The 11,963-nt window shown below is 51.4% G+C and overlaps 1 protein-coding gene across 1 annotated transcript; it reads right to left on the bottom strand.

Annotated features, from left to right (window-relative positions):
- Positions 1 to 823: 823 nt before the first annotated feature.
- ATP6V1G3 (ATPase H+ transporting V1 subunit G3) lies at positions 824 to 11,674 on the bottom strand. The gene is made up of 3 exons (XM_036354695.1): positions 11,543 to 11,674; positions 2,276 to 2,376; positions 824 to 1,156 (listed from the first exon to the last, which is right to left on the bottom strand). The coding sequence occupies exons 1-3, from the start codon at positions 11,622 to 11,624 to the stop codon at positions 983 to 985; spliced, it is 357 nt and encodes a 118-aa protein (XP_036210588.1). The 5' UTR covers positions 11,625 to 11,674; the 3' UTR covers positions 824 to 982.
- Between the last annotated feature and the right edge of the window lie 289 nt (positions 11,675 to 11,963).

Here is an 11,963-nt window from a genome sequence, read left to right as displayed (position 1 = left end):
TATTTACTTAAAATTCTGTTATGTGTTAATCCCACCGGAGGGTATTTTATTTCATTGATTTTGAGAGAGAGAGAGAGAGAGAGAGAGAGAGAGAGGAAGGGGGAGACACACAGAAACATCGATGAGGGAGAGACACATCATTTGGTTGCCACCTGCTTGCGTCTGAAGACGGCCTGGGGATGGAGCCTGCGGCCGAGGTACGGGCCCGACCGGGAATCGAACCGTGACCTCCTGGTTCATAGGTCGACACCCAACCCCTGAGCCACCTGAGCCCGGCGTGTCCCCGTGGGGCACGAACGTGCCTCTGGCGTAGACGGGAGCCCACGGTGTTACTGGGGGTGTTTGGACATATTTGCATTTTTTTTTTTTTTTTTGCTTAGGAAAGCGTCTCTCGGAACTGTGAGTCCAAACCATGATTTCCCGGGAGCCAGGCCTCCCAGATATTGGCGAGGTCCCCACCTGTGCCCCGCGAGCTCCGCTGGGCTGCACCCGGGGTCTCTCTGTGGGGCACACGGACCCTCATTAATGGACGGCACGTGCGTAACAGCGCTAACACGCTAACAGGTGCTGTTCTCGGGGAGCGCTCACAGGATAGACACGGGCCCCCCACAGCCTCTGCTCCGCCGAACCCCACTCACCGGATGAGAAGCAGCTCCCCTTACAAACAGGATCGTGCCCCGGCCGCCGTGCAGACCTGCTGTGCCCGTCGATGACGGCGATTTTCTGCTCTTCTCGCCCCACCGCCTCCTCCCTCATGTTTCCCCTTAAGTCAGCTTACCTGGCTTCGTTCCTTTCAACAATAGGAACAGTAACCACACTGTTCTTTATTATTATCATTTATTGGTGTTTCTATCTCTCGTTCCCTCTCCCTTCCTCTCTGTAAAAATCAGTAAAATTATTTTTTTAAAAAATCCCACAAGACGGGAAGCCAGGAGCCAGCGGGTGACTTGCAAGACCCCTTTACGGAGCCGTGGTCCCGGCTTCAGTGGGCGGCTCTGTAGTTCAGGTGCAGCCCCGGCCTCACGTCGCAGACCAGGCTCAGCACCCGCGCCAGCACGCCCTCCAGGCAGCGGCGGTAGCTCCCCGTCAGCTCTGTGATCCTCTCCAGCGCCTGCGCCTCCATCTCCTCCACCAGGTTGCTCTGCGAGCCCATGGCCTGCGGGACGACACAGAGTCAGGGCCCTGCACGCGGCGTCCGCCCCGAGCGCTCCCCAAGTTCAATCTGCTCCGGCCCCGTTTCCCTACGACGACGGCCCTGAGGTGTGTGCACCTCCCGGCTTATGTGCCAGGATGTCCTCCGGGGATGGTACGATCACCAGGGTCACCAGGGGGGGCGGGTACACTTTCCTCAAACCAGGAAGGGGTCCCCGGCAGGCCACGGCTGCGTCCAGAGCTGACCTCGGCCAGTGAAAAGCAAATGGGTTCAGCATCGTCACCCCATGTTCATCGACAAGGGTTGTCATCGCATTTTCCTTTCTCTTTTCTTTTTTAAATTATTTTTATTGATTTCAGAGAGGAAGGGAGAGGAAGACAGAGGCAGAAAAACCTAAGGAAATACCAGACTTTTCAGCAATTTGCAACCACAAGTACCTTGGTCACCTGTAAATCTTGAGTTCGCTAATGGAAGTTGGGCCCGCAAACCCGTTCTACAACATTGTAGAGCAGTTGTTGTTGATTCTACCAGTCAACGCGTATAGTTGTAAAAAAAAAAAAGTTTTCTGAAGCATGTCTCTTATGAAAACATGTTGGTCAAGAATGTGTCATTTGGCCCTAGCTGGTTTGGCTCAGTGGTTAGAGCATCGGCCTGCAGACTGAAGGGTCCCAGGTTCGATTCTGGTCAAGGGCACACGCCTGGGTCTCGGGCTCGATCCCCAGTATAGGGGGTGTGCAGGAGGCAGCCGGTCCATGATTCTCTCTCCTCATTGATGTTTCTATCTCTCCCTCTCCCTTCCTCTCTGAAATCAATGAAGATATATTTAAACAAAAAGAAAAAAGAATGTGTTATTTGCAATCATCCTTGGAAGAACCCCTTCAATGTGTGCATTTGAGAGTGTAATGTTTAATACGTACTGTGTAGGTAGGAGACGATAACTGTTGATTGACACTTGAGGTGGCCAATCAAAAGGCCTTGGAATAAAGAGGCCAAGTTCACTCAAGTGTAAGATTTAGTTTAGCACTCAGCCTTGGCTGGTCTGCATCTGCTCACCCGGGGGTGCGGTCTGCGTTACAGCTGACGCATATGTGCCTCTGGGATCCCCAGCGCCGACGGGCTCACCTTCGCCTGTTTTGCGCGAAACTCCTTATCCTTCTGCATCCTGTACTGGTCCACCTCCACCATGGCCTCCTCCTTCGCTTGCCGTATGCGCTTGGCTTTTCCTGGAAACCAAGAGTGCGTAGAGGCCATGATATTTCTTTGTCAGACACGTGGCATTTCGAGCTTGATTTTTAAACATTCCAGGGGTGGTCTGGGTTATTTTTTATTTTTTTTATTTTTTAAATATATATTTTATTGACTTTTTACAGAGAGGAAGGGAGAGGGATAGAGAGCTAGAAACATCGATCAGCTGCCTCCCGCACACCCCCTACTGGGGATGTGCCCGCAACCCAGGTACATGCCCTTGCCGGGAATCAAACCCGGGACCCTTCAGTCCGCAGGCCGACGCTCTATCCACTGAGCCAAACCGGTCAGGGCTGGATTATTATTATTTTTTTTTATGACGTTTCTCTAGAATGCAAACTTCACTAAAAACTCTATTAGCCCGGCTGATGTGGCTCAGTGGTTGAGCGTCGACCTAGGAACCAGGAGGGCAGGGTTCGATTCCCAGTCAGGGCACAGGCCCGGGTTGCGGGCTCCATCCCCAGTGGGGGGCGTGCAGGAGGCAGCCGATCCATGATTCTCTCCCATCATGGATGTTTCTCTCTCTCTCTTCCTCTCCCCTTTTCTCTGAAGTTAATAAAAATACATAAAAAAACAAACAAAACAGCGATATTAAAAACACCTATTTTTTTTCCAATTGGATTCTTTAGAACGTGGGCATGACTACGCTCTTTCCCGCAAACACGTTTAAATATATTCTCTCCCCCTCCGCCCCCCTCCTCACAGCAGTTACAGCCACAGGACAGATTTCGGCTGTCACTTCCCCGGAAAGATATTATTTGGTCCGGTTTTCTGTCCTGGTCCCCGGCCAGGCGTCCACCGGCCCCGGCGGCTGGACCCCATTGCCACTGGCAGGCCTCCAGCGGCCCCAGACAGGCAGCTCAGACTCCATCAAACCCACTAACGGCTTTTAAAAGCTTTTTATTGAGATTTTTTTTTTTTCCTGGCCATTCTTCCCCTCTAGAATGTCTGATTAAGCAAGCCTCCCAGCACATCAAAGTATTTATATACACATTCACATACACATACACATTCACATACACATACACATACATATACATATACATATATATATACATGTATATATATATATATATATTTTTTTTTTTTTCTAGTAGCCTTCTTGATGGGGGACTTGAAAGTGGTTGTAAAGCGATTGTCTGATGGCGGGGAGTGTACTTAGGGAGCGCGCTCTGCTTTTATGAAGGGCGAAGGTGTAAGCCTGAAGCCAGCTCGCCGGCCACGCAGACAGCCGCCATGGCCTGGGGATCATTAGCCAGGCACGTGACGGTTGGGGCAGCGGGAGGAAGTTTGGGGGGGTGGGTTATAGACTCCTATTAATTGCTGCTGTGCCCCCCTTCCCCTCACTACCGCCCTCGGGGGTTAGGTACCAACACGCTGGGATCATTAAAACCTTAAAGAACGGCTGAACTGTATGAAAATGCGTGTCCCCTCCCCGCCCCCCGAATCGATGGTCTTTCTGCTTCAGGGACATGCCTTCCTCCTTCTGCCCGTTTCACACCGTTTCTCTCTCCTCGTGAGCGTGGGTGGACCCCCTTGGCCAGGGCGGGCGATGCTGTGCAGAGCTGGAACCCAGTGGACTGTTCCCTGAATACGTAGCCGAGGAGCCAATGTCCACCAGCGTTCACCTGGGACCCCCAAGCCCGGCTTCCTAGGGCTCTGTTTTTATGAATCCTTGTGGCGTTGGAGTGGAGATGGCTTTTCCACTTCTCTCCCTGCGAGCTGTGAGCCGCTTTCCGATCACGGTGTAATGTATGGACTAAAGATTCATGGAGGGCCCGGCCGGCGTGGCTCAGTGGTTGAGCGTTGACCTATGACCCAGGAGGTCAGGGTTCGATTCCCGGTCAGGGCACAGGCCCGGGTTGTAGGCTCGATCCCCAGTGTGGGGCGTGCAGGAGGCAGCCGATCAGTGATGCTCTCTCATCATTGATGTTTCTCTCTCTCCCTTCCTCTCTGAAATCAATAATATATATATATATATATATATATATTTTTTTTTTTTTTAATTAGACCTCTTTCTTCTTAAGCATGAAAAACAGAAGGAGTTCTGTTCTTTCTCAATACCATCTGTGCCACACATGGGGTGACCAGCAGGGGTCAGATTTTAGGTGTGACACTCCAATATTTGGTCAACAAGTTCCTACAAGATCTTATAGCTTCATCAGGCCAAACGTTCTGATGTTTGGTTTAGAAAACGGGGCTATCTCATGCATCATAGCTTTTGATTTTATTTTTGAAGGTTTTTCCTTTTTTAAAAAAAAAAATTTAATTCTTTTAAAAATATATATATTTTATTGATTTTTTACAGAGAGGAAGGGAGAGGGATGGAGAGTTAGAAACATCGATGAGAGAGAAACATCGATCAGCTGCCTCCTGCACACCCTCCACTGGGGATGTGCCCACAACCAAGGTACATGCCCTTGACCGGAATCGAACCTGGGACCCTTCAGTCCGCAGGCCGACGCTCTATCCACTGAGCCACACTGGTTAGGGCAAAAATTTGAATTCTTTATTGTGTAAAGTATTACATAACTCTCCTTTCCCCCCCATTGACCTCTCCCCGCTGCCCCCACTCCTCCATTTTTTTTTTTTTTTAAAAAAAGAGAAGAAAGGAGAGGGAGAGAGAGATAGAAGCATCCATGATGAGAGAGAATCATGGATCGGCCGCCTCCTGCACGTCCCCTGCTGGGAATCAAGCCCGCACCCCAGGCACGTGGCCTGACCGGGAATCGAACCGGGGACCGCCTGGTTCTCAGGTCAACCACTGAGCCACGCCAGCCGGGCCAGCACAGGCTTTAAATAGGACTCAGGCGTTGGGCGGTTTCTACCTGCTCCTAAGCGCCCTGTTGATTCTGTTCTAACTCGCAGGAGAAAACAAACAAGACCTTTCTCGGTGCTGTTAAATATTATGACAAAGCCGGCCCCGTTCAGGGAGCGCGCTGCGCTTCTCTCTAACGGCAAACGCTGGGGAAGGCGACACGTCGGCAGGAACCGGAGCCACTTTATCTCATTCACCGCCTTCTCGGGTCTTTCCGTGGCTTCTCTTTTCCTTGCACTTTTCTTTCTTTTTTTAAAAAAATATTTTAAAATAGATTTTTACAGAGCGGAAGGGAGAAGGATAGAGAGTTAGAAACGTCGATGAGAGAGGAACATCCATCAGCTGCCTCCTGCACATCTCCTACTGGGGATGTGCCCGCAGCCAAGGTACATGCCCTTGACCGGAATCGAACCTGGGACCCTTCAGTCCGAGGGCTGACGCTCTAGCCACTGAGCAAACCGGTTAGGGCTGCACTTTTCTTATTAAAAAAAAAAAAAAAAAAATGTATATATACCGTACGGGGTTTTCTGTAGCTCCTGGGTGGAATATAACCAAAGGGCATTTATTGGCCGGTGGAAATGTCTGTGGTGGTTATTTTACGGTGACCCCCTCGGAGAAATGAAAGCCCAGTAATGCTCTGGAGTCGCCCCCTTGTCTGTGGGCCGTGAAGGAAGGAGGGGTATTTATAGGCCCACAAACCTCAGAAGACAGGGCCGCCGAGTTCTCACAGAACCACTTCTGGTTTACGAGTTTGTTAAAAGGCACGTCTTCCTGAGCCCGGCGTGCACTTGCGCGGCGCGGGGTTGATTAAATCCAGGGGCTGGTGGAAATCATTCGGAAGAAAGTGCATATTCGGGAACAAATAGGCAATTAGCTGATTTAAAAAAAAAAAGAGGAAAAAAAAAAGTATGCGTGGCTGGCGTCCTGGAGACCCGCGAGAAAGGAATTGTCTTCCTGTAACAGCCAGTGTGTGATCTGCGTGGCTCCGCGGTTGAGTGTCGACCTGGGAACCAGGAGGTCACCAGTTCGATTCCCGGTCGGGGCACAGGCCCGGGTTGTGAGCTTGACCCCCAGTGTGGGGCGTGCAGGAGGCAGCCGGTCCATGATTCTCTCTCATCATGGATGTTTCTCTCTCTCTCTCTCTCCCTCCCCCCTCCTCTCTGACATCAATAAAAATGTATTTTAAGAAAATAATAAATAAAATAAATAAAGTCAACTAGATGGTAAGCTGTTTGGCAGCTGAGCATATAATGTAGTCCACAATCAGGGAATAAAAGCAAATATCTGAGCTTTTCTTTTTTAAAAAAAAAAAATTTATTGATTTCAGAGAGGGAGAGAGAGAGAAACATCCATGATGAGAGAGAATCATGGACCGGCTGCCTCCTGCACGCCCCACCCTGGGGATGGAGCCCACAACCCGGGCATGGGCCCGGATCAGGGAGCAGACCGTGACCTCCTGGTTCCTAGGTCGATGCTCAGCCACTGAGCCACACCGGCCGGGCAGGTTTCTGGGCGTTTCCAGTCATCTTACTGGAACAGGCCAGGTCTCTCTGGTTACAGGAAAAGTTGACTCAGAACTGGCAGCAGTTGTTAAAAAAAAGAAAAAAAAGAATGAAACTAGAGTGTTCTACTCCAGTCTCCCACTGCTATTGCTTATAATAATATACAAGTAAGTAGTTTAAATATTAAACATGACTGTTGCCCTGGCCGGCTTGCCTCAGGGGTTCCCAATCAAGGGCACGTCGTACCTGGGCTACAGGTTCGATCCCCGGCCCTGGTCGGGGCACGCGTGGCCGGCAACCAATCGATGTGTCTCTCTCACATCAATGTTTCTCTCTCCCACCTCCTCCCTAACACTCTCTCTAAAAATCAATGGAAAAAAATATCCTCGGGGGAGGACTAAAGAAAACCCAACTATTTAGTCTGTAATCTACTATCTCAGATACAGTTTTCTGATCCTCGAAATGCCTTGGCTGTGGGTTCATTTTACGCAAAGAAAAGATGGAAGGTCTGAGACACTAAATAACATCTACAAAGAAACTTACGTTAATATAAAGAAACATTAAAAAAAGAAAAAGCCAACGCTTTTTGTACTCTGTGGCCTCACCCCCAGCTTTTCAACCTGCTTAGAGTCCACTCCCACCTTCTCCCCCCCACCCCCCACCCCCACCCCCCCAAGTTGTCTCTCTCAGTGGCTCGTGACTGTCTTGAGAGTCAGTAGCAGCCCATTCCCCATCGGGTCTGTATTCCTCAAGGCAAGGCATGTACACCGCACACCGTATTAGGCGGCGACTCGGGAGATCTGAGGTGGCCTCCTTCGTGGAATGCATTCCTATTTTTGCAGCATGCTGTATGAACACGGGCACCTCATTAATCTCGTATTTTTCTAAAATGATTACCATGTGCATGGATCTGTTTGTATTCTCCTCTCCCCCTCTCTCCCTCCGTCTCTGTCTTTCTTCTTTAAAGATATATTCAGGCCTTCACCCCTGAAGGCCTGGGGCAGGGGGTGGGGGTGGGGGGTTGGAAGAGGTCATTGCGGGGGAAGGGGGGACATATGTAATACTTTCAACAATAAAGAACTTTTTTAAAGTAAAAAAAAGAAAGAAAAATACACACACACACACACACACACACACATATTCAGGAGTCTACTATAAAGGGTCTCAGGTTGGCTTCTGGTCAAGGGCATGTACCTGGGTTGCAGGATCGATTCCTGGCCCCGGGTCCGGGTGCATGCAGGAGGCAACCAATCGACGTGTCTCTCTCACACTGATGTCTCTCTCTCTCTCTCTCTCTCTCTCTCTCTCTCTCTCTCTGTCTCCCCCACTCCCTCCCTCCCTTCTATTCTCTCTAAAAAAGCAATGGGAAAAATGTCCTCAGGTGAGGAAGAACAAAAAAGAAAAAGGATCTTAGACCTTCTAAATGGTGCTCACATCCTCGTTCACGGGTTTTCATTCCGAGTCTCTGTTTGGCCTTCTTACCTGTCAGATTTCAAATGAATTTCTTTATGGGGAAAAAACAACACAGTGAAACCTCTGGGGCTATAGAAGCGATGGCTATCTGACCCTCCCATGACATTCTTTCTCCCTCTCTCTCTCTCTCTTCCCCGTTCTCATCTATACACTTATCTCCCTGGAAAATTCTTGAGGGAAGAGCCTAGACTTTGTCATCTGTATACAGCTCACCGTGGTTGGAAAATAGCCCCCCCGCCCCCCAAAATTAAAGGAGGGAATGAAAGACAAAGGAGTGAAACAGGAGAGATGCTCACACAACCCCAGGTAGGGAAAGTAAGGCTTGTTTTCGCCTGGGGACCTTGGAGAAGTCATATGATGGGCGAGGTCAGTGGAGTTGTCACTATAAGCTCCTACCACTGATCCCTATGTCAGATAGCGGCTGGCTCCCGGCCCGCCCTGGTCGGAGCCGGGGACAGACAGACCGACAGACTGACGGACATTCCCTGGGACACGGAGCACGGAGGTGAGTTGTTGAAAGTCAAAATATTTTTCCGGAGTGTGTTCTATGGCTGGTGGGGTATCTGGTTGAATATTCATGAACAGAGATGGAGAAAAAAAAATTACCCAGGTACCTTACAGCTGCGGGCAGCTACGATGGACATGTGTGCATTAATCCTAGAGCGTGTTCCTTCCAATGCTGGCGAAAGGCAATGATGTGTGGCTTTTATCTGCGTTGTGGAAGCTGAGGCCGGGGTCCCCGTGGTCGGCAAACTGCGGCTCGTGAGCCACAGGCGGCTCTTTGGCCCCTTGGGTGTGGCTCTTCCTAAGCCTTAGGAGGACCCTGATTAAGTGAATAACAATGTACCTACCTGTATAGTTTAAGTTTAAAAAACTTGGCTCTCAAAAGAAATTTCAGTCGTTGTACTGTTGGTATTTGGCTCTGTTGACGAATGAGTTTGCCGACCACTGGCCCAGACTGTTCTGAGCTTCCGAACAACGTGGGTGGTTCATAGCCCCTTTCTCCTCCCGTGACTGGGAAAAGGGAGAAATAACTGGTCAAACCACCTGAGTCACCTGGTGATACTGGTTAGGGAGGGGCTCCCGGATTACTCCTAGGCCCCTGTTTGCCTCGATTGCCCTTTTATTCCTTCCGTCCTGAGGAAGCGAGGTTAGCACCCGTGGTCGCCTCTTCAAACCAGTTGTTCTGTCTTGGGTGTTTCCAACGTGGCCAGGACATTTGAATAAAGGGGGAGGGAGTTTCTCCCCCTTCGCCACCCAGAAGGGGCCGGGCTGCTCTGCGTCCTGCGATCGTTTGCATAGTTTGTTTTGCAGAAACATAAATGGCCGAGCAGGCCAGTTCGTCTCCATATCTTCCTCCTTCCTTTCCTCCTCTAACAGGCCTCACGCCAGGGACTCTTGGCTTGTGTGGTTGGCACCCACCATGCTGAGTGTTCAGGTAATCCATTCGTCTTAAGAAAGGAAAATGGCCCTGGCTGGTGTGGCTCAGTGGATAGAGCATCAGCCTGTGGACCGAAGGGTCCCAAGTTTGATTCCAGTCAAGGGCACATGCCCGGGGTTGTGGGTTCGATCCCCAGTTGGGGGCGTGCAGGAGGCAGCTGATCCATGATTCTCTCTCATCATAGATGTTTCTATCTCTCTGTCCCTCTCCCTTCCTCTCTGAAATCAATAAATATATATTTTTTAAAAAAGAAAGGGAAATGGTTACCTGAGGTTCGAACCCCAGTGAACTGAATGTGACCCCTACTGCCCGCCTGTTGGCGTGGTGACTACTGTCCCACCTCCCGTTCCGGACACTACCGCTCACTCTACGGGGTCCTCTTTGCCCCTGTCACCCCACGCACCCAAAGAGTGACAACAGCCACAGTGTAAGGCGTGGCCTCTCTGGCTGGACCGTGAATTTAAATATTTTTATTGATGTCAGAGAGGAAGGGAGAGGGAGAGAGAGATAGAAACACCAATGATGAGAGAGAACCATGGATCGGCTGCCTCCTGTACCCCCTGCACTGGGGATCGAGCCCACAACCCAGGCATGGGCCCTGGACCAGAACTGAACCTGGGACCTTTCAGTCCACAGGCTGACGCTCTATCCACTGAGCCACACCGGCCAGGGCGACACCAGTGACTATAGATCAAGTGATGATTGGAAACGGGAGCGTGGGGAGAACACGGCGTCGGCCCACGCGGCCTGCATTCGAGGTGCAGACTCGTGACGTGGGGTTTCCTCATGGCAGAGGTGATGGGCATTTTGGGGAGCGTGGTGGTTGGGATCTTGGCCTGGAAGCGGGACCCCACCCAGGCCCTGCCTCTACCACTTCCTGTCTGGAGGACTTGGGCAATAAAATCTCTAGGCTTCCCTTTCCCCTTTTGTTCATGTGAGGATTCAATGAGACACGCATTACCCATAGTGCCCGGCACACTCTTGTCTAATTTTTAGAATTATGGCCTTTTTCAAATGATGACCCCTCAGTCTCCCCCTCCACAGAGTGGGAATAATAGTGGTCCCTAATTCATGGCTACGAAAGTGACCAGGAAAGGGGTTGAAATTGACTGAGAAGGTTCTATGGGCAAGTTCCTAGATGCATGGCCCAGTCAACAGAAAGTTAGAGAAAATGAGACTACACCCTGGCCGGTATGGCTCAGTGGATAGAGCGCCGGCCTGTGGACCGAAGGGTCCCGGGTTCCATTCGGGTCAAGGGCATGTACCTCGGTTGCAGGCTCCTCCCCAGCCCGGGGCCCTGGTCGGGGCGCGTGCAGGAGGCATCCACAATCCATGTGTCTCTCTCACATGGACGTTTCTCTCCCTCTGTCTCTCTCCCTCCGACTCTCTAAATTTCGATGGAAAAATATCCTCGGGTGAGGATTAAAAAAAGGAAAAGAAACAGAGAATAAAATGGAAATATTATGAAACATCGGAAATTCAAAGGCATCCAGAGAAGCACAAGAGAGAGCCCTGAGCTGCATTATCATAATTTTACAGAAACGGGCAGGGCGCTGAGGGCGGGTCGGTCCCCCGCCCCGGAGTGTCCTCTGCAAGCTGCAGACTTCCATCTGCAAGTCCTCTCTCTCTCACGCCTTTCACAGGATTGCGACACGCGTGGGGCCCTCAGGAAGTTGCAGAGACGGGGAAGCCCAGGCCTCTGTAACTTCCACGTCTGTCCGTGAGCATTTCACAGCCTCTCAGGAAGATCTGGGTGAGAGACCTTTGTCCCCATGAGAGCCCTGGGGCCATGGTGTCACAGGAAGAGGGCTGGGCACCGAGTTGACCTGCAGCTGAGGCCCATGCCCACCCGACGGCCCCCCGTGCCCACTGGTGCCACCTCCCTCCCGGGCAGGCAGAGGGGGACTTACTCTTCTTGGCCTCCTCCAGCTTGTCCTTGGCCCTCTTCTCGGCCTGCAGGAGCTGGTGGATGCCCTGGGACTGGCTGGCCATGGCGGTGTCGAGTCGGGCGGCCTCTGTGGATTCCGGGAAGGGAATGGACGGGGCGGCTTATCCGGCTGGAAATCACCAGCCCCTCTGCTTGTGGTGTCAACAGCTGGAGCTGTAAACTCGCTCTTTGTTCCCTGGTGGCCGGCTGGGGCCGGAGGGAGAGCCGGGCCCTAAGGGGAGCCCAAGGGTGGAATCCAGAAAAACAAGTCAGGTGGGTGGACCTGAGGGAGCTGGAGCTGTCATTCTTAGGGACCTCAGGGGACAGGGCCGTGTGTGATGGAGGTGCTGAGTCTCCTGAGAAGGAGGGTCCTCACGGCTCTTCTTCCCAGACAGAGGGACCTG

The sequence above is a fragment of the Myotis myotis genome, unplaced genomic scaffold (assembly GCF_014108235.1).
Source record: "Myotis myotis isolate mMyoMyo1 unplaced genomic scaffold, mMyoMyo1.p scaffold_m19_p_21, whole genome shotgun sequence".
NCBI lineage: Eukaryota > Metazoa > Chordata > Mammalia > Chiroptera > Vespertilionidae > Myotis > Myotis myotis.
This window is presented reverse-complemented; position numbering and strand designations above follow the sequence as displayed.